Genomic DNA, 23,327 nt, shown 5'->3' on the forward strand with positions numbered 1-23,327 from the left:
AATATTTTTGGGAAAAAAGAAAAGCTTCTTCAAAGGTAGTCAGATCTTGAACTATAGAAAGACCAAAGAGGGTGCTAAAGAATAGATAATGAATGAATCCTCTCTTTCTTGTTGACAAAAAGGTAGGAGAAAATTGGGCAGAATCTTGTGTGTCCTGGGATGCTGGATGACTAGTGTTTATTTTTTAAAAATCCTTACCTTCTGTCTTAGAATCAATATTAGGTATTGGTTCTAAAGCAGATGAGTGTAAGGGTTAGGCAACTGGGGTTAAGCCACTCAGCTACCCTCTCTACTGTGCATTTTTGCTTTTTCTCTGTCACATGGAAGTTTTCAATTTGAAGGGGAGTGTGTGCATGCGTGTGTGCATACGTGTGTGTATACATGTGTGTTTTAGTCAGAAAAGGGCCCTTAAATGTTTGTTTCTTTGTAAATGGGCTTGTACTTGGTGAGCTTCCATCAGTGCTTTTATAAAAACCATAGGTTGTAGGAGAAGAAGCTATGATTTGGAGGATAAAAAGAGTTAGTACTTAAAGCGGAAAGGCAATGTCATCTGTATGTGATTGGCAGGTGAGATCAACCTAGGCAAAAGTCCAGAATATGTTATTAATGAGACAATCAGTGGAGAAAAATCAAGATGAGCAGTGTTGACCTCATTAAAAATGAGTCATGCCAGTCTAACCTGATTTCTTTTTTGGTTAGGGTTACTAGGCTGTTGGAGAGATGATGTTTACCTAAATGTTAGAAAAGCATTAAACTGAGGTCACTATTCTGGGAGCCCCAGTGAGAGGGTACCACAGTGCACAAAACACTGGGCCAGAATCAGAAAGACTTGAGTTCAAATACAGTCTTGGACACACACTAGTTGTGTGACTGAGCAAGTCACTTCACCTCTGTTTGCTTCAGTTTTTCCATCTGCAAAATGAGGATATTAATAGCAGCACTTACCTCACAGGGTGGTTATGAGAATCAAAAAAGAAACTATTTACAAAGTGATTAGTATAGTTCCTGCACACAGTAGGTGCTTAGTAAATTATTTTTGTTCTTCCTTCCATATGGTGGATTGAGGGAGTGGGAATCTTCTGGCATAACAGCGCAATTAGGTAGATCTGGGACTGGTGGAAAGTTTGAAGCCAATTTAAAAGAAGGTCTCTAGTGGAGTGCCTCAGGGATCTGTGCTTGGGTTGGGACTGCTTAAACTTTTTATCATTGACTTGGTTAAAGGCAGAAACATTTTATCCCATTTGCTGATGATGTAAAGCCAAGAGGGCCAGATAGCACACTGTATGAGAAAATCCCAAAAGACTTTGACAGGCTAGGAATCTGGACTAAATCTAAAAGATTTAAATTTTGTAAGAATAAGTAAAAGCTTTTGTCTTTGGCTTCTAGGAACGGACTTCCCAAGTAGTAGCTGAGGGAGACAGGACTAGAGAGCAGTTTGCCTGGAAGAGATTGGGGAGTTTCAGCGGACAGAAACCTGAACGTCAATCAGCAGGGTGATTTGGCAACCCTGCAAGCTGATGCCATCCAGTGCCTCCCTAACAGAAGCACAGACCCTGGACCTGCCAGCTCCAGAGGGCTCAGACCTGGGGACTCGCTCAGGACTCCATCCCATGGGGCTCTGGCTGCCTCAAGGATAACCTTATTGAGAACTGGATTCAGTAACGCCACTGCATTTTCAGGTCATTGGAATGCTGGAGAATGCCCAGGGGAGGGTAACCATTATGGGGAGGGGTCTTGAGTCCACTCTGTATAAGAAACTCTGGAAGGTACTGAGATGTTTATTTGGGAGGTCTCAGGAGAGGGCCAAGAGCTGTGCTAGCTGGAGGGCTGACACTGAGAGGAGAGAAGACCTAGTTCTGTTTGGACTCAGAGACCAGAACCAGGAACCTTGGAGGTAAGTGGTCAAGAGACCAGCTCATACTTGGAGCTTTCCACAGGAGCTGCCCCCAAGAGAAGGAAAGGGAGCCCTGGGGGTGGGGCCAGTGTATGGTCATTCCTTGGAGATGCAGCAGAGAACATCTTTGGTGTTCAGGTAAAGGTTGGACCAGATGGACTCAGAAGGCCCTCGGAGATGCCATGGATGCCACCATCCACCAGAATTTCAGCCCTGGCTCACACTTTGCCTTTGGATAGTCAGTGTTTCCAGCATCTCCCCGAGTATCCTTTAACGGCTAACCTGTTGTGATAGAAGCTCCAGAGAGAGAGCTGGGAGGTTTCTAAAGCACATTGAAAACATCTTCTGCCACGAACCCAGTAACAGCCCTCGGAGAGAGGGGTGTAGAAGAGGAAACAGGCACCCAGAGATGGAGAAACTGGGCCATGGCCACAGAGGTATGATTTGAATGCAGGACTAGCTCCAGCTCTAAAACCCAGGACTACATCCATTATTCTTTCCAAGATGCAGCTTCTTTTTAAGAAAACATCACCACAGCCAATGATGAAAATTGTCTGCATCCCTCTGAAATGCATTTGTTTTCAAAATGCTCCTGCCTTGAGATTCTGAGCACATCCGTGTGAGTGAGTGTGTGTGTGTGTGTGTGTGTGTGTGTGCGTGTGTGCCAGCGCACGCTCGCCTGTCACACTGTTTGGGTTACTCGGCTGTTTGCATAATCGACCTTCTACAGTGATTGCTTATTTTCTGCAAAACAAGGCAGGCTCTTGTTCTCAGCAGTTCCCAGCCCACTGCAGAGATAAGTCAAAGACCGGCTTCGTGCCCACCTGCCCACCTGCCTGCTGGATGGATGACTATCGCTTTGCCAGGCTTTGGGCTCTCACCTCCTGCTCAGCCTTCTGGAGAAGAGCTGGAGCTTCAGCGGATGCCTCAGAACTTCTGCTGGGCAGAAGCGCTCTCACAGGGAGGAATAAAGATCTTTCAAAGACCGGGCTCAGCTCCCAGGGGCAGAGAGTCTTCATCTCGAACAAAGACACTGCTGAGCAGAGCATCTCGGCCAGTCGTCATGCCCCTACGGATCGCAGAAGCTCGCCAGAGTGCTGGGAAGCCGAAAAGGCTAAGGAGGGGGCGCCTGCCCCCAAGCTCAAGCCCACCCCTCCCCACCAACCTGGAGCCCTGGCCCTTGGGGCAAACAAGGAATCCTTCCCCTCCTCCACTCCAAAGAAGCCCCCAGAGGCCAAGGAATGGAAAGAGTAGCTCAAAAAGTCATTTAGAAGAGCCCTGTCTGAGCAGTGGCCCAGCTAGATGCCAACAAGCTCATCCCTAGGGTAGTCACCACAGACATTCGTCTGATGGGAACCTGGGTTCAAATCCAGCTTCTGTTACTTATTGCCTATATGACCCTGAGTCAGTCACCTAAACTCCACGCCCTTTGCTTGGTTTTTTCCTCTAATAAATAGAAGGGGTTTCCTGAACTGGCCTCTGGGGTCCTTTCCAGATAAAAATGTATGATGTGAGGATGCTGACGCCAGGCCAGCTAGCATTTTCCGGCCGTCACAGATCAAGGTAGGCAGGGAGTGCTACTTTTCTTTCTGGGGAATTCTATTAGACAAGTCCCAGAAACATCTAAATTTGAAACTCTAACTCATGAAGGAGAATGAAGTTAATTCTAATGGCATGAAATTTGTTTAAAAAGAGATAAAATAGACTGAGGGGCAGCCAGTGGGCTCAATGAATAGAGAGACAGTCTGGAGAGGAGAGGTCCTGGGTTCAAATCTGACCTCAGAGCATCCTGGCTGTGTGGCCCTGGAAGAATCACCCAACCTCACTTGCCTAGCCCTTGCCACTCCGTGCCTTGGAACGGATACTCCATGTTGACTCTAAGACCAAAGAGGATGGTTTAACAAAAAACACAGAATGAGTCAGGTAGAAGGTTAGCAGCTCCAGAGCTGGACGGGACCTCGGGGTCTTGGAATCAAGGTTCGCTTCTCTGGTGGGGAACTGAGGCTGAGAAGGGAGGGTGCTAGAATGAATGGGACTGGGAGGCCCCCTGAGCCAGATGGGCATTCTCCAGCAAGGCCCAGCACGAGGTAGGGCTGATTGATTAGAGCCCTAGAGCTGGCCCTCAGGGAGGCTGGAGGAGTTATAGCGTGACTGACGGGAGGACACAAGGCTAGAGCTGGCTCCGCTATGGCAGGCCACGAGAGCATTCATGGACTCTAGCCTGAACGGGAGAACAACATGGCGCTTGATGAGAAGATGGCGTGGGCTGCACCCCGCTTGAACTGGCTTTTGAGGGTCAATTGTTAAAGGTTCTCGATGAGTATTTACGCCTTTATTTCTTTTTAAACCCTCACCTTCCTTCTTGGAGTCAATGCTGTGTATTGGCTCCAAGGCAGAAGAGTGGTAAGGGCTAGGCAATGGGGGTCAAGTGACTTGCCCAGGGTCACACAGCTGGGAAGTGTCTGAGGTCATATTTGAACCCAGGACCTCTCGTCTCTAGGACTGGTTCTCCATCCACTGAGCTACCCAGCTGCCCCCTTATGCCTTTAAAATAGGCAAATGCTACAACTCAGGGCTCCACTTATTGTCTGGTTGATTGTGGAGACTTAAGAAAGGGATGACAAATGTTCATCATGCAGATTACACTGAAAGTACTAAGTACTTTTCCCCCTGGAAAGCCGGTCGTTGAACATTTACCTGGAGACTAGTGGCAGTAGAGGCCCTGGCGCCCTCCTGAAGTGGCCCTGACCTCCCCGCACTCCCCAGATGCAGGGTGACCTGGATCAGGACCCCCATCGCCAGTGCAAACACTGAGTCACAGACTCACGGACGTCCAGGGAGAAGGGTCTTGGGGTCTCCAGACGTGCCCAGCGTAGGGCTTGCTGCTTCATGGGTGCCAGAAGACTGTCTGATCCTCCCTTGCAGAGGGGGCAAAGAGCTCCTGTCCTCTCTACCCACAGGGTCCTAGGAAGGGAATCACTGGGCCAAGGCCACACAGGCCAGAAGAGGGCCTCGAACTCAGACCTTCTGCGGCCAGGCCTCCCATAGCATCATGATGCTTCCAGACCTCTGCAGAGGGAAAACCTTGGGCCTGGGCTGGTCTCCTCATACCAGCTCCCAGGCCAAAGCTCCGTCTCCAACGTCCTGCCAGAGACGTATCTCCGTGTGGCCTTGGGTACGGCGCTTCAGCCCATTTTGCCTCAGTTTCCTCACCCATAAAACGGGGATCGCCACAGCCCTGCCTTGAAGGACTTGTGAGGATCTGCCCAAATCCCTATTTCTAGCACGTGCTTGAGACCTGCTTGCTCCCCTCTTCCTGCTGGGCCTCCTTTCACTCGTCTGTAAGAGGGGTCGATCCGTGTTCTCCAAAGCCCCAAGTCATGGAGCTCCCGGGTTTTGTTGGAAAGCGAGAGGCCTCGGACTCCGCCGCCCTGGAAGAGGCCGCCCGGACCCGAGTCTGCGGCCGTGAGCTCAGGCTCGTTTGGTGTCTCGAGCGGCCGCCCAGGCTTCCTGGCAGCAGAGACAGGTGCGAACTTGGGCCGGCCAAGCCAGGAGGCACGCCGGCGCCCCACACTGGCACGGGACGAAGGCTCGGGAGTGGACAGAGGCCAGTCCCTTTGTCCAAGCAGCCGGGGACAAGCGCAAGTGAACAAGGCCGCCCTCCCCTCACGGAGCTCCAGTGGGGAAGACAATGCATACCGGGAGGAGGCTGGAAGCCAGCCAGGGCAGGGCTGCTGGGGAGGAGGCCCACGAGGGGAGGAATGGAGGCTAATGGCCGCAGCGCTCCGCCCACTCTCCTAAAGGGCCCAGAGAAGCCACATGTTCCCTTGCTAAAGCCAAGCGGCCTGCTGCGTGCCCTGCACACTCCGCGCAGCATCGGGCGCTGGAGAGCCTCCCCTCTCGGTGGCGGGGGCTGGGCACACAGCGGCCAAGCAGGCCCTCCCAGGGACGGAGCGGGAGCTACTGGAGGCCGTCCCGGGTCTCCTGCAACCCAGCTGGTGATCCATCCATCCCTGCTCAAAGGAGGAGCACCCGAGACCCGCCAGAGTCCACAGGGCCAGCGTGGCCTTACGCCACGCGCTTCCGCTCCGAGCCCCTAGTAGCAAGCCAGCCTGGGAGGCTCCCGCGAGCCCTGCTTGGGTCCCGAGTTCTGCAGGCGGCCCAGGGGAACCCTACCTGGGCAAGGCTGCAGGGGGGGGATTCACGTCGGCTCTGGGGGTCCCTCCCAGACAGAAACGACTCGGCGCAGCCAAGGGCACAGGAATGAAGGCAAGGCCGGGACTGCAGCCCAGTTCCCCACCCTGACCACGCGGTCGCCTGGGCATCCGCCTCGGCTCCCCGCCTTCGCTCTGCCTTGTTTCTGCAAATGTCCCGGCGAGGTCGCTCGCTGACCTCGTCCTCCGGCAGGCCCGGCCCCGCCCGCCCCCCGGCCCGCCCCGGCCCGCCCCCCGGCCCGCCCCCCGGCCCGCCCCCGCCCGACACGGCCCCGCCGGGGTACTCACCGATGAGGTACATGCCGATCCAGTCCCCGGCGTCCACCTCCTCCTTGATGTCCCAGTGAATGATCAGGTCCTGGGAGTGCCCGATGGAGTAGCAGGAGCTGCTGACTGTGAGCGTGGAGCGGCTGTCGGAGGTGACGAGGTCCGTGTCGCTGGTGGACCGGGGCATGGCGACGGGGTCGCGGGGCCCGTTGCGGAGGTCCAGGTTGGTGAACTGGTCGGGGTTGTAGCTGTACCGGAGCGGCTCTTTACACCGCCGCCGGCTTTGGGAGTTCCTCGACGGAGAAGCCATGGCAGCCAGGCCCAGAAATCGGTTCTGGTACAGATTCTGGAAGGACAAGAAGCAGAGACGCCGTTCAGAGCACGCCGGCCACCCTCGGCTGCTGTCTCCAGGAAAACATGCCGTCAGCAGCACGGGTGAGACCTACTATGTGCCAAGGAAGAGGAAACGATCCCTGGGCTGGCCGAGCCACAGCAGGGGGAATGTGGGTCCCCCAGGGCAGCTGGGACTCCCGGGGAAGGCCGCTGCCCAGGACTTATCCAAGATGGAGCCGATCCCGCCACCTCCACAGCAATGGCCTGAGCCCAGACATGCGTCAGTCACTCCCCAGCTCACTGGAGAGCAGACGGGCCGAGCAGGCCCTGGGGGGGGGCAACATCCCCCCTCATGGCGTCCCTCCAAATCGCCCTCTCTGGACGTGGAGGTCCACTTCCCTTCATCCTGCCCATTTCTGATGACAAAGGAAGGCGATGAGGTCACCGCACGGGGCAGCCCGGAGAGAGGAACGTCAGGAAGCAGCGAATGACAAGCCTCCGTGCAAGGAGGAAAGAATTCAAACTAAAACTGGAACCCGTGACGCCATGGGGGGGGAGCCTCTTCTGGGCAAAATGAATGGAATTGGCTACATCAGGTGTCCCTTCTGGAGGGCCCAGCAGTGATCGGTCATCGCTCCCCATTTGTTGACTATCCCCAACAGGCGGGCCCTCTGGGCCAGCGGCCAGCACAGCTTTTTAGGAAAAGGTCAGCCAGCGTGTCCCGCCACTGCCCTTCCCTCGTCCTGAGGGTCAGAGCGTGGACTGGAGCATGGAAGCAGACGGGAGCCAGAGCGTGCCGATGCTCGCGCTGTTAGATCCCCGTCCCGTCCATCCCACGGAGTGGCCGCCAGCCTTCGCTCGAAGGGCCGGGGACAGTCCCTCCCCTTCCCCCCCAAAGCATCCCACTCCTTCGGCTTTGGTTCTTAGGGACTCCCTCGTGGCATCAATGGAATTCAGCTCTTTGTGCTTCTGGGCTGCAGCCAGGCACGATGACCAAAGGGGGTGCCTGGAGTCAGGAAGCGCTGAGCTCCGTCAGCCCAAGACACTTACCAGCTGTGTGACCCTGGGCAAGTCATTTAACTCCCATCCGCCTCAGCTTCCTCATCTTTCAGATGGGACAATAACAGCCCCCAGGCCCAGGGTGGTTGTGAGGACCAGTGAGATAATAGCACTTTGCAGGCCACACATATCCACGTGTGTCCCTGGCACGAGCTGTTGTTGCTCCGGACGTCCCCGTCAGGACGACCAGCTTCTGTACATGTTCCTGGCTCTGCCCTCAGCGGCCACGCAGATGACAGACTCCATCCTCTCAGTCTGTTCCTCTCCAGGCCAACCCCCCCCCCCTCCCGTTTCCTGGCCTCAAGGCTCTGCCTGGGGTTCTCTAGGCACAAAACAGCAAGCCTGGGATCAGGTCAACAGGACCCGCCTTCTCTCTGTCGTCCCGTCAAAGCTCAGAGAACAAGTCAGAACCCTCTAATTGAGGGCAAACGGTTTGCTTCTATAGGAAAGAGCGTGGCTCATGTGGACCGCGGGGTGTAGTTGGTCCTGCAAATGTGAAACGGGAATGCCCAGCGGGCTGCCTCGGTGGGCTTTAAGCAGCGTTACGGCCAGGGGACTCCATTTCCCAGCATGCTTTACTCTGCCCTGCCCAGGGGTCCTTTGTCGGGCATCCCTGGGTTGAGCCCTGGCCAGGCTTTGTTTCTACACTTTGCTGAAACCCACCCTGAGGGCTATTTGGGCTTTGGCTCAGCTTGAGTGCGGCAGGTCCAGTCGGTCTCTGGCTCTTTGCTCTGCTCACTCAGCTGAAGCAAGCCCTCTCGCTTTCATTTTATTGTCATTAAATCCTATAAACGTAACTTGGAGGATTCGTTCATTCTTAGTCCAATTCTCGCTCATGTCTGACTCAGTGACTTCCCAGAGTTCACAGACAGACAGACAGACACACACACACAGACACACACACACACACACAGACACACAGACACACACACAGACACACACAGACACACACACAGACACACACACGCAGACACACACACGCAGACACACATACATGCAGACACACACACACAGACACACACAGACACACACACACGCAGACACACATACATGCAGACACACACACACAGACACACACAGACACACACACACGCAGACACACACACAGACAGACACACAGACAAACAGACACACACACAGACACACACACGCAGACACACACACATGCAGACACACACGCAGACACACACACAGACACACACAGACACACAGACACAGACACACACACAGACACAGACACACACAGACACACACAGACACAGACACACACACAGACACACACACAGACACACACAGAGACACACACACAGACACACACACACAGACACACAGACACACACACGCAGACACACACACATGCAGACACACACAGACACACACAGACACACACACAGACACACACAGGCACACAGACACACAGACACACACAGACACACACACACAGACACACACAGACACACACACAGACACACACAGACACACACACAGACAGACACACACAGACATACACACAGACACACACACAGACACACACAGACACACACACAGACACAGACAGACACAGACACACACAGACATACACACAGACACAGACACACACAGACACACACAGACACACACACAGACACACACAGACACACAGACACACACAGACATAGACACATAGACACAGACACACACACACACAGACACACAGACACAGACACACAGACACACACAGACACACACACAGACACACACACAGACACACACACAGACACACACACAGACAGACACAGACAGACACAGACAGACACAGACAGACACACAGACATAGACACACAGACACACACACACAGACACACACACAGACAGACACACACACAGACACACACACAGACACACACACACACACACACGCAGTGCCAGAATTTGTCTTAACCTCTTGGCTGTCCTCCCCACCTACAGAGATTGTCTCATAGGCTTTTTCAGCAGGGCCTGCATGACTGCTTGTGGGAGGTTCTGCCTCCCCTGTATGGACTCTCCTGTATGGACGTAGCGCGGGCTACGTTCCCGGCGTCTCCCCCACGCCCACGTCGGCTCTCGGAGGGCAGGGGCTGTTTTCTGTCCTGCCTTCACATTTCTGGCACCTCATTTATGTCTGGCACATAGTAGGACTTAAGAGGCGCTCGTGGATTGATTGATCACTATGCACTTTCTTACCTCCGTGCGGATACAGACTCCAATACTGATTCCAAGTGCCTCATCCCCTCATCCCCTCTGTCAACACTGGGTTTAAAGCACTAGGCCAAAGTGTCCCCCTCCAGGAAGCCCTCCTTGATTCCTGCCATCAATGCTGGCCCTTCCCCACTGGTCTGATGGCTGAATGTGCTTATCGTGCTTGGCTTTGTGCCAGGGTCATCTCTGTCCCCGTCACCCTACTAGACTAGGAGCTCCACGAGGGCAGGGACTGCGGCTTAGCTCCAGCTTCGGGCTGCATCCGGGATGTACAGGTTTAGTGACATGTGATGGGGCATCACCATTTCCCAGGGAGGACAGCAGCTGAGTCCCGTCAGGTACAGAAGAGCCCATCCTGTCTTTGGGGAGACATCTGGGAGCCCGTGCAGAGGAAACGCCCTCCCCCATCCGGGTGGGCACCTAGCTCTCTGCTGGGTGAAGTCTCAGAGACGATCGGCCCCAAAGGCTTAGCCAGTTCGAGGCTTCTGCTCCATCTGAGACTCCCAAGCGGAATCCCAGTCTTCCCAAATCTGGAATCACGGAATTCCAGGGCCAGCTGGAGATCAAGCTGGCCCACAGGCCCCAGGCCCTTCCCAGAAAGCGTTTGACACTCGGACCAGCTCTCTGCGTGCCTGGAATGCCATCTTAGCTCTTCTCTGCCTTTCATCCTTCTGGTTCTGCTCAAGGCCCGGCTCTGCTCGTGGCCTTCCCTGCTTCCCCCAGGAAGGAGCTCACCAGGGCCAGGTCAGGGCGAGTGTCTGCTCGTTGTGTCTGTCCAGAAGCTTCCCTTTCACGGTCTCCAAGCTGGCTTCGCACTGTGCTTGCCTGTGTCTGCATTTATATCCTCTTTTCCCATTAGAGGCAAAGCCACTCGAAGGCATGGGCTGCGCCATCTTTCATCTCGGTGTCCCCCAGCAGCTAGCACAGAGCACACAGTAGGCCCTTTACAAATATAAATAAATACAAATGTCCAATGAGTCAGGTCTAACTGCCTCATTTTATAGACTCCGCCTGGCCCAACCCTGGTCGCCTGCTGACCATTTGGGAGAAGGGGAATCGGTGAGAGTGCCGTATGGCCTCCATTCCCACGAGGGATCCCTCCCAAGGGTGCCCCACAGCGGGGCAGGCAGAGAATGAAGAAAGTCTCCAAAGCTGGTGCCTGCATTGGCTCCACGTCTAAGGAAAGCTTTGCACTTGAAATGGTTGTGTTCCAGGGATGTCTCTTGCAGTGGAGTTTTTGTTTGGATTGTCCTCCTAAAACTGGAAGACATGCTTGGAGTTTGGGGTGCATTTAAGACGGGCTCAGTGGGGAGACAGGAGCTTCAGAGCGGATTCGTGTGGGCTGGCCCAGGAGAAGAGGGCCCGGCCGTCTGTCCTGCCTTGTGAGACGGTCGGTGCCCATCAAGGTGGATCGAGTCCCCGGTCAGTGAAAGCCCCTATCCCTAGCAGAGGGGCCACCCACAATCTTCACCACTGGAGGGACCAGGAGCTGGCTGCTTCTAGGAGGCAGGTACAATGATTAGGGCCATTCTAAGGACTAGGACTAGGCCCAGAGTCCCATAGCTAGTGTCGGTAGGACTTGAACCTAGGTCCCCCATGTCCAAGGCTGATACTCTTTGGGCTACTCTACATTTCCTGATAGAAAAGGGGTGGAATGGGACGATTTTCTGAAGCTGCTAGAGATCCCAGACCTCTATGACCAGGAGAGTCCACAGTAGCCAGTCATTTCTTTAGTGCCCACGCTGGCTGGGTGGACGGCAGACACAAAGGCATGGAGGGAGCATCCCTTCTGGGGAGAATTGGGAGAAACAGGAGAGAACTCACTAGAAGGGCATCTGAGGAAGGACAGAACGGCCACATCTCCAAGCATCGGGAAGGACAGGGCATTATGGGCATGCTGGGAGAAGAGAAGCCAGCGTGAGGGCAGGGAGGAAAAGCGCAAGCAGGCCCCGAGGGCACGGAGAGGCCAGAATTCTCTCCCCGCTAGAACTGAGCACAAGAGGGAACCACGCAAGTAGGGCTCTGGAAGATAAGTAGTTGTTCTCCTTGAGGCAACGCAGAGCCACTTCCGGAAGATGAGCATCATGAAATGGCTGGTCTGGGGGCGATCGATAAGAAGAGACACTGCCCACAGAGCCCAAGGAAGAGGCACGAGCCCAGGCGCCACATGTGGGCAGGGCACAGAGCAGACCAGGGCCCTGAGGCCACTCTGGGGCCGCTTCTCACAAGCTTGTGGCATTTGCCCAAGAACAGGAGCATCCAGAGGGAAGCAATTAGAAGAGGAACGATAGTCCCTGTGGGCTCACTGGCTAGATGTTTGGAGCCAGAAAAATCTTGCAGAAGGCATGTCAGCAGCAAGAACACAGGAATGAATGTTCAGAGCAAGCCTATTCCCAATGTTCTTTCAGTTCTGGGGTGGGGGTGGGGAACAGGAAGCTTTAGAGCTACTCCTCAGAAGGATGCAGCCCCAGCTTCCCTTCTTAGCTCCTGCCCCCACTCCTCCCATTACAAAAAAAAAAAAAAGCCCTTCGTTATCTCCCCATCCTTAAATCTTCCAGGTTTTAAAAATCACACTGGAAAAAGACTTTAAATGTCCACTGAAGAATGCCCCAGCCTCTCTGGCCAGCCTTCTTCCTCTTGTCCACAAGTCTTTGTCTAGAACCTTATTGACCTTATTGAAGCCTGGCTGGGGGGTGGGGGGGGGCATTGTGAGAGGCTGGGTAGTAGCCTATACAGTACAGTCCCTCCCTGGAAAGAGCTTACAGCATAATTGGAGAAAGGACTTAGCCATGGAGAAGGAACCCCAAACACCAGTGATCAGGCAGGTCTTGTAGCATGTGGCCCTGATTGAAGTTATTTTCCTTCATTTCTCCTAGAATCATTCTTCTCAAATTGCTACCATTTTGTCTGTCAATTGAGAATATGAATGAAGTGCAGGGATATTTACAAGAAGAGAAAGCTAAATGACAAAATGGTAGCAATTTGAGAAGAATGATTCTAGGAGAAATGAAGGAGATCATTAATGAATTCTTATGTAAAAAAGCACCAGGTCCAGATGGTCACACCTAAACAATATATGCTGTTTTAAAAAATAAAGACATTGTTCTGCCTAATTCTTTCCTTGAATAAAATATGATTCAGATCCCCAAACCTGCCAGAGATAAGATAGAAAAAGAAAACTATAGACCAATGTCATTTCTAAAGACAGGGGCAAATTATTGAAACTCTTTGCGCCTCAGTTTCTTTATATTTTAAATGAGGGGTTTGGAATTGATGCTATTCTCTGGCTTCTGAGATGAGATGATTAGGACTGAAATTAGGATGTGACTGTGTGAATGGAGAAAAGAGGATGAATGTAAGAGAAATGATGGAGGCAGAGATGACAAGATTTGTATCCTGATGGAATCTGTGGGGTGAGGGAAAGCAAGGAGCCAGGGATTAGAAAGTAGGATCCTTAGGGGGAGAGATTGTTTTTGCCTTTCTCTGTAACCTGGTACTTAGCTCAGCTCTCAGCACAGAGAAAGTATCTGTGAATGTTTGTTGACTGACTATTGACAATACAGAGGTAATAAAAGCCTGGGTGCTGGAAAGATAGTAGTCTTCCTTTCATAGAAACAAGGAGCTCCAGAAGAGTGAATAGTTTTCAAGGGTGGGGAAGCAAGATCATGTTGAGTTTGCAATGCTTCTGGGTCACAGATTTTGATATCAAGCCAAGAAGTTACTGACTGTTAAGTACCAGGGAGATGTTTAGCAGCCACCTGCATAACTGAACCCCACCAGGCTGGGTAGAGGGACACCATCTGTATGCCTTTCACAATTCCAGGATCATGGATTGGGAGGAACACTCAAAGGCACCACACCTCAACCAAATAGGGCTACTGACCTAGAGCTGGAGGGCTCCTCATGCACCATAAATCCAACCCTTCATTTTACAGAGGAGCAAACAGAGTTTTAAGAGGCCTGTTCAAGGTCACCAGGAAGTATCAGAAGTGGGATTTGAACCTAAATCTTTTGACTCCAGAGTTAGGGCTCCTTCCATTGTACACCACTGCCTCTCAGCTACTAGGGAGCATCAGAAAATCCCCACGTATGAGAATGAATACTTTGTGCACCTTTTTCTTACATTTACTTGGAGTTCGATTCAGAGCAAAGACCAGATCTTACCCACTTCAGACAAGGCTGGTACTCGTTACAGAAGTCTCCAGAAAGGAATGAAGACGTCTCTACCTTCTGGGAGGTCACATTCTAACGGGGAAGGTTGTATGAGCAGAAAGGCATCATCAAAGAAAAAGACCATTTAAAATCCACGACAAAGTCAAGAGTGGGGAGGGAGAGAGGGGGCAGGAGAGACAGAGACAGAGACAGAGAGACACAGAGACAGAGACAGAGACACACAGAGAGACACAGAGACAGAGACAGAAACAGAGACAGGGACAGAGAAACAGACAGAGAGGGAGGAGCAGAGAGACAGAGACAGAGACAGAGAGAGACACGCACAGAGAGACAGGGACAGAGAGACAGAGGTCTCACTTCTGATTCGGCAGATTGTGGAAAGTACATCAAGAATTAGTCCTTGGCAGATGGGCAGGAATGGTTCAGAATATGGGAGATAGGAATGTGGTCCAGGCAATGGGGCATCATGAGTGAACTGGCAAAGATCAGAGCTGTAAAGGATAAGGATGGAATGGCAGGTTGGAGGCAGCCTGAAGGGACTCTGCACACAAGGCTAAGGAATTTAGACAGTACCTGATGGGCCATGGGGAGTCGTGGAATGTTTTAGTAACATATTGCATAGGAGAGCTTATGGCTGCGTTAGACCAGAGCCAGAAAGAGATCATGGGAGACCATGGCAATAGCTGAGAAGATCTAGTGAGGATCCGAACTAGCAGCCACGAGAATGGAAAGGAAGGGCACGGATGGACAGGAGAGAGCTCCGAGGGAGTGTCGTGCAGTGAGCTCCTTTCTCCTAATCTTGCTGCCTCCATCACTCAGAAAGACACATGCAAGGCGACCGGATTGCTGCCTTGATGGTCCTGGGAGCCGAATCCGCAGTATGCTTCAGTCACCCAATGATAAGCAGGATCACAATGACACTCCCCGAGTGCTTTGACGTGTTCTCTCTGCAATGAGCTCCATCAGTGCACACAGCAGGTTCTCACAAAATACTGGCTGAATGGAATTCAAGGGAGTCTTATCTGAGCCTCACGACGCACGGAGGGCCTGGGCATTCTAGTTATGGTTAAGCCCATTTTACAGATGAGCAAACCAGGGCTCTGGAGGGTAGAAGGAAGGGTCCCTAGGGATTTAGGCCCTGGCGCTTCTCATTCCCTGGTTCTTTATCACCGTGGGGTCAAGCGGCAAACCTGTACCATCCAAGGCAGCCTCTTTGCTGTGGGCGATGACCCTGGAGGTCTGGGACAACGGGCAGAGGCTTCGGCTCCTTGTGTCATGAACCCTTTGGCTCATCTGGTGAAGCCTAAGCCAGGCTCTTCCCTTCCCAGAATTAGGTTTTAAAGCTACAAAATCAAGTACAGAAGACTCCAAATTAGACCAAATACAACGATCAGAATGACTGCCGGTGAAGAGCCCCTCGTCAGTGCCAAGCGCCCGCTCCAAAAAGCCAGCCTGCCTGTCCTCCGCCTTAGAAAACTGCCAGTTGAAAGCTTCTGGGCTCCACAGACTTGGGTTTCTGTCGAAGATGCACAGGATGTCCCAGGCAAAGGCAACGTCTGACACAAGTGGCTGGAGCAAGTGGTTGGGACGAAGCTGAAGCCGCCTCCTAACGACACCCTAACCCTGACTGCTGGCTAGCAGCTGCCCTGGGGCCTGGGCTCTGGCCGGCTTTCCTGCAGCCCAGCGCGCTTCTCCGGACAGGAAGCTGTCCGAGGGCAGAGGCCGCCCATCGCTGATCTCTGGGGTCCAGAGGGGGCTCTGTCTGGCCCGTGAGAGAGGCTTAATGACTGGCACCCAGCGTGACTCCTATGGCAGGCGATGTCTCACCGGGCCCCACGCTCCGGTGGGGAGGAGGCCGAGTCAGGCCAATCGCCAGGAGATCCGAGCAGGGAAGGCCTGCCTCAGCGCTGGCCCCACGAGGCATCCGAGAGGCACTTTTCCACGTGAAGACGTGCCGGGCAGAGAGCGGGGCATCCTGCCTCTCCTGACGCATCTTCCCCCAGGCTCTCCCACACGTCCGGAAGGGCTGCGCCGTTCTGTTTTTGGTCAGCGCGTCGTGGTTTGGCAAAGGCATCTGAGAGCGGCCTGTCTCTGGGCTTGGGGTGCGTTTGTACCCCCCCATGCCCTATCCTCCAGGGGAGCGACGGCAAAGGCAGACGGAGTGGGCCCGGGCGCTGGCCCTCCATTCACCCAGGCAAACCCAGAATAGCCCTCTAAAGAGGCTCCCAAACGTTTCCAAGCCACCTGGCAAAGGAAGAGGACAACAGCCCGGCTCCTGTGGAGTGAGGGGGGTCCTAGAAGGGTCTCCTGAGGTCCCACAGGAGCCGATCTAGCATTTCTCTGGCACCTTGTAAGGCCATCGACCAACATTATTATTATTTTTTCATTCCTTTACTTTCTGTCTTTGCAACAATTTTAAGACAGAAGGGCAAAGGCTAAGCAAATAGGGTTAAGTGACTTGCCCAGGATCACACGGCTAGGAAATGGGGGGATTGGATTTGAACCCAGCTCTTTCCACTGGGTCACCCAGCCACTCCTACTGGCCGTGGCTCTTCCTCCTGTCCTCCATCCCTGGCCCCGGGGATGTCTCTTCCCTTGCCAGAGGCTGCTGTGGCTGGGTTTGTCCGTTTTCCTAGCGTGGTCTCACTGGTAGAAATACAAATGGTTTGCCGGACGGGGCCTCTAATCAGTGACACATAGACGGCACGTTGGGGTAGGTTCAAGAACCACCGATAACGAGGACTGACCTTTCTCCAGAGCTTGAGGGTGTGCAGAGCCTGTACAGCTTGTCTGACCCTTTGTCAAAAGCCCTGCATCAGCTTCCGCAGCCATCACGATCCCTCCTTTGTGAAGGACACGCGGATGCCCAGAGAAATACAAGTGACTGGCCCAGGGCCACACAACTAGTGACTGTGATGGGATTCAGAGCTGGGGCTTCGGATTTCAGCGCAGAGTTCGAGCTGCTCACCAAGGAAGAGATGACATTCAATCAAGTCAGAGTCTACAGTAAGCCCCTGCCCAGGGGCCACCCGCTCATCCTGAGAAGCCCAGAGCAGGGGCCACCTCTTCAGCTTTTGTGGACCCCGAGGCGCTGCCCCCACAAGCTAAGGAACACAAGGCTTTGGAGTTTGGCCAGTGGAACGGAACCCAAGACGGTGGGCCCAGGAGAAGGAACAAGCTCTGCCTCCCAGGACTGTTGCAGGGGAGTCGAGGGGAGGGGAGTGTGGGGGCTGCCAGGGGGAGAGACTCTGCCCTAGGCTGGCAAGCACTAGATGATCGACTGTCCCTGGAACTGAGCGGACGACGCCTGGGGCATCGCGCATAGTTCTGGGCATCGCGTGTGGGCGTTGGTAAGCTGGAGGACATTTGGAGAGGGGCGACTGGGAGAGTGAAGAACCTTGAGGGCTTCTCGCACGGGGAGCTGGCGAGGCACTGTGCGTGTTCAGCTTGGAGAAAACAACATCCAAGGGGACGTGTTCTGGTGGATAGAGGCCAAGTCATGGAGTCAGGAAGACCTGGGTTCGAACCTTGGCTCACACACATACTGGTTGTGTGACCCTGGATAAGTCTCTTGGGCCTCAGTTTCCTCATATGTAACATGATGGCAGTTACACTCAATGACTTAAAAGATTGCTTCCACCTCTAAATAGATGATCTCTGAAACTATTTTCAAGGCTCCATGGGGCTTTCAGGTGGGGGAGGGATGATTAGCCTCGTTTTGCTTGACCCTAGTCTGCTGAACCAGGAGCAAAGGGTGGTGCGTATAGGAGACACCTTCAGGAAGATCTTCCGAACAAACAATGGTCCCAAAGGGAAGTGTTCTGCCCTTACGGCTGGTGGACTCTTCAAGAAGAGTCTGAATGGCCCCTGGTTAGGTGCAGTCCAGCAGGAATTTCTTTCAGATAGGGGTCGGACATGGCTTTGGAGGTCTCTTCTAACTCCAAAATTCAGTGACTTTGCATGTAGGCAGATAGGGGGAGCCACGCTCTTCCAGGCCTTAATGGACAAACCGTCAAAGGGTGGGAGCAGTCTTCAGAAGGACTACAAACTCTTAAGAGCATCAAGAAAGACGCTCCAAATCACTCGTAAGAATGGAAATGCGAACCGAAGCGATTCTGAGGCTTCCCTTCACACCCAGCAAATTGTAAGAAGTGAGAAATGGTAGAAATATTAAACACTGGAGAGGCTGAAGAAACATTAATACGCGGGTGGGGATGTGAATTGGTCCAATTATTTGGGAAAGTAATTAGGAATTATGCTAAGCCAAAAGTCAAGTAAAATTGAATTTCAGCAACATGGCCGAGAAATGATGAAAACAGTCTTAGTCCTTGACCCAGAGAAGTGACTACTTGGGGGCCTGTGCTCCACGGAGGCCCAAGACGGAAAGAAAAGTACCAGAGACACCAAACTTCACCGCTTCCCTTTCTATAACAGTATCAAGTTAAAACAAAAGTGCCCTGAATGTTCATTCACGTTGGGACATGGATGGAATCGAATATTATTATACTGTAGAGACAATGACCATGTAAAATTCAGGGGCTCAGGAAGATGTCTATAAACTGAGGCAGAGTGTGGTTAACACGGTGATCAAAACATAAGAACAAATGAAAGTTAAAGTAATTACAATGGCCAATGGGCTTGGCTCTGCTTAAGTGATGCCATGCTCTCTCTTCTTTGAAGAGGGGCGGGGTGATGGGGAGAGAATACTGCATACACTATCAGACTATCAAGTTGCTTTGTGAGTTGGTTTTGGTGAATTTTTTCCTTCCCTTTTATGTTATCAGGAATGGTTTTCTGGGAAGAGGGGGAAGAAGGGATATTATATTACCTTCCAAATGAAGGGAATACAAAAGCAAAGATAACAGCATAATATATGTGTATATTTTTTAAATGACACCGATGAAAGCAAGGGTGTACCAATCCATAGGATTCCACCAAATGCACCCAGGGGAGGGGGCTAGGCTAGAGAAAATACCATTTTCAGGTGTTGGAGGGATTGATTCTTAATATATTTGAAAAAGGGAAGAATGCCAACAGCTTGGGGAAAATTGTCGAGATTATTTCTACAAACAAAACAAAACAAAACAAAAACAAATGAAGATCGAGAAAACAAAATCCCACTGAACGTATTGTTTGCTGACTATAAAAAGCACTTCATTGAATAAAGGAAAACACTGAGTCAAATGTTCTTCTCTACTATTGAGTCAAACGTTTGCTAGCTGTGTGAAAATGGGCAAGTCTCAACCTTTCTCAGCTTCAGTTTCTTCATCTGTAAAATGGGGATCAGAACAACATCGATCTCACAGGGCTGTTGTGAAGTTCGAATGAGAGAATTCTTGTAAAATATTTCACAAAACTTACAGTGCTTTGTTCATGTGACTTGTTATTACTATTGTTACTTTCAGGACAAACTTCCCTGAAAGATGCCACAACGGAGATACGTGACAGCCCTGTTCTCCAATGTGGTGTGAAGAGACGCCCGCTGGTGACAGTGACTCATGGCTGCTGGGGAGCAGATTCGAAATAGGTCTGCTCTGGAGAGGGACACCGAGATGCCCACATCTGCAGATGGCTTTGCACTGAGTGCACCAAGCCCTTTTGAAGCTATTGAAGAGCCCCTCAAGTGAGAGCTGTAATCATTTGAAAGAGGCTGACCTGACAAGCCACTCAGGAAAGCCAAGTGGATTTGAAAGGCTTATTGTGACTCTTTCATCTGTAGCTGAATGGACAGTCCATAGAGCTGGGGCATCAGCACACCTATCTGCACTGGCCACTACAGAGCAATAATGAAATGGGCTCCCAACTGGATGAATAGAAGGAGGAGAATGACTAGATTACTTTTTTAAACCCTTCCCTTCCATCTTAGAATCAATACCCTCTACTGGTTCTAAGGCAGAAGAGTGATAAGCGCTAGGCAGTGGGGATTAAGTGACTTGTCCAGGGTCACATAGCTAGGGAATGTCTGAGACCAGATTTGAACCCAGGTCTTCCAGTCGTTAAGACTGGCTCTCAACCCACTGATCCACCTAGCTATCTCTTGGCTGGATTAACTTTTGAGAAAGTATGCTGGACTTTCGTTGACTCTAAGTTTCGCCTGGCAGCAACACCGCCACCACAATGCCCTTACACTAGTGGTCTCCTTTTGATGCTCTAGGACCACACCACCTTTTCTGTGCGACATGTAAAGAACAAGGGAGACATCCATGGTGAATATACACAGGCTGAGACATTTTATCCGTATGAAATTACCCAGAGGTGGAGGAAAAGATATTATTAAAGAGATGCGTGGCCACTAAGAACTACAATGGGCTGGGTAGGTTGCAGGAATGAGTGTTGTGAGAAAGCTCGTGGACTACAGTGTGATGTCAAGAGATCTAAAGAAAGGTCTTTCTCCCATGGAGCAGACCAGCTGTGGAGGATGTGATCACCATGACATCTGCATTGATGGAAGCACCCAAGTGTATAAACCTGGTTCCAGTGGGTGGCACAGGGAAAAGAAAAGATCCAGGTGGCCTCGGTCATCTAGTTTTTTCTCAGACATCTCCCCCACCTCAGGGACTCTCTTTCATGTTGGAGTGGAATTTCCCAGCTTCCCTCCCACACCTCAATGACAGTCAGTTTTCCAAACTCAAGACTTTTGCCAAGGTTCTCTGACCTTTGCTTGTAAGGAAGGCGTCTCTCTTCCCTAGCACAGGTGGGCAGAGAGAAGGAGGTCTGGCGAGGGATGCAGACATCCTTGCCTGTGTGATGTGGCATCATTTCTACCCCACCTTTTAGGGCATGCTATACTGTAGGTAAGATGTTCAGCCGTGGCCAGCAACGCAACTGCATGAGCCTCCCCCAGGGCACCCACAGAATAGAAGCACAAAGGCAAAACTCTCCAGAAGATCAGAGCCTCTGGGGGCTGTATGAGTTTGCCCCTCCCATCTCCCCTGTCTCCCCCACCCTTTCCTCTGGCAACATGGTTAGCTCTAGAGCAGGGTTCCCAAACCGCGGCCCCCTGAGGCCATTTATCCGGCCCCCACCACACTTCCAGAAGGGGCCCCTCTTTCATTGGGGGTCAGTGAGAAGAGCACTGTATGTGGCAGTGCTGCAAAGCGTGGTATTGCTCACGTGTAGTACTACTTCCGGTGACGTCATCCTTGGTGTGGCGCCTTGTTCTGAGAGTAATTGAACAAGAACGAGGCGCCACGCAAAGGATTCTGTGGCTGCACCATGGAAGACGTCAGCATGATGAGCGGCGATCTGGGGAGGGGATTCTGCACTGTGTATGCTGCTGCCCGGTATAGGGGTGGCAGTGATGGGCTGTGCAAGGTGCGGCAGGCCCATCGCAGCCAGCACTGCAGCCTCCGCTAACCCAGACAGCGCGATACAGATGTGTTCATGGTTTTTTTAATAGTCCGGCCCTCCAGCGGTCTGAGGGACAGTGAACTGGCCCCTGGGTAAAACGTGTGGGGACCCTGGCTGGAGAGAATGAGGGCCAGGCTAGAAGCACTGGTACATACACATGTCTAGGCTCCCACTGTTGTGTTTTTCATTCTCAACGGGTTATCAGAAGCCTCAGATGAGGAGAGAAGCGGGCGCACTAATCAGTTCTTTACAGCAGAGGCTGCCTTCTGGCTCCAGTGGTCCAAGGCCCAGCCATTCTGGTAGGGGGAGGTATGTTCACCCAATTTGTGGAAGACAACGTGGCTGGCTTCATAAGTGCTCCTCCCATGAAACCTGAGCAAATGCTCTCCTTTGGACCGATTTTGTCAACGACTTCCACTTTTGCTTGCCCTGAGCGAGTTCATCTGGGACGCCAGTCTGGACTCCCACTCGTTTCCTAAAGCAATGATCCCAGAGCAGCCGCGGCCATCTTGTACCGAAGATATATGGGAAGGCAGCAACAATCCGTTTTGAAATGAAGAAAAATGAAATAATCGTGGAATTGATATGCGGAGCTAGTTGAGCCGGAGTAGCAAAGTATCCCAATATTATCCAGATCGCCCAAGTACCATAAGCACAAAACTGTGGAGATCGCAGTATTATCAAAGAAATCTATATAGTCAGTGCCTTGCTAACTAATCACAAAGAGAAAAGTGCCAGGAATGAGAACTATAAAGTTGAATGGAAAGCAATAATGGAGATGATCAAAGGGAATGGGGGTGGGGGGGGAGGTGGAAAAGGGATTTACAATGCTAGATTTTAGATTACATGATAGCAGAGCGACTACCAAAACTACTTGGTGTCAGATAAGGAAGAGAGAGAGGCCCAAAGGACCACGGCAGAGAAACCCAAAGTAGAACTCAGTGAACACAATTGATTAGCATCTGATAGCCTCAAGATCACAAGCCATAAGCAGAAGAAATCACTAGAAAAACCAACCAACCAGCACTAGAGTGGAACATGGGGCAAGTGCTACAACTGAGAAGAGACATTGCTGTATATTCTGCAGAAATGGACCAATGCTAAATATAAATAATAATAGAACATTCTATCTGCCACGATTGTCGAAAGGGGACAAATTCTGAAGAACGTATAAGAATTTACAGGTGACAAAAGAGGTCGATTTGATCAAAATAGGAAACAAATTGATTTAAAAATCATGATAAACATTCTGGATAAAAGTTTGACTTCCCAAACTGGAAAAGGAATTAATGCAAAATCTCTAAGACTAAGAACTATTTTCAGAAGATTGACTGGCCAAAGCCTTTTCAAATGGAAACAGCTCCAAGTAACCACCGCACACCTAATAAATGAGAAAACGCTATTTTAAAACAATCAAATTCAGAGCTGGCAAGGCTAAGGAGAATAGACATACTCTTCCACTTCTGGGGGAGCTGTACATCGTCACCGCCTTTTAGAAAAGCAATCTGGCCAGAGGCAACTGTGGATAGCATGGCCATGGGGATTGCACTTTTAGGACAGCAGAGGATGTTGATAAGACCTATCTATTACACGAATATTCTAGGAGTGTCTGACCTTTGCAGAATGGCTGAATAAGATGTGACCATAGGACTATAGATAAGAGGATCAGAGCTGGAATGTAGAGGCTCTATACTCCAACACTCTCATTTTACAGAGAAGGAAACTAAATCAGAGAAGTCTCATAGCTAGTGTAAATCTTGAAATCTCTCAGACTTGTGAATGTTAAAAATTTCCCCATCGGGGAATTCTTAATTGGAACA

At 51.6% G+C, this 23,327-nt stretch overlaps 1 protein-coding gene across 7 annotated transcripts in view; it reads right to left on the minus strand.

The window, feature by feature from the left end:
- HECW1 (HECT, C2 and WW domain containing E3 ubiquitin protein ligase 1) overlaps positions 1-23,327 on the minus strand; it is a 322,507-nt gene that overhangs the window by 139,996 nt on the left and 159,184 nt on the right. For all 7 annotated transcript variants that reach the window (XM_056804109.1, XM_056804111.1, XM_056804114.1 and 4 more), the window contains one exon: positions 6,397-6,721. In XM_056804109.1, coding sequence (XP_056660087.1) covers positions 6,397-6,721 — 325 coding nt within the window. The remainder of the gene's footprint in view (positions 1-6,396; positions 6,722-23,327) is intronic.

Source organism: Monodelphis domestica, chromosome 7 (genome assembly GCF_027887165.1).
Source record: "Monodelphis domestica isolate mMonDom1 chromosome 7, mMonDom1.pri, whole genome shotgun sequence".
Lineage (NCBI taxonomy): Eukaryota > Metazoa > Chordata > Mammalia > Didelphimorphia > Didelphidae > Monodelphis > Monodelphis domestica.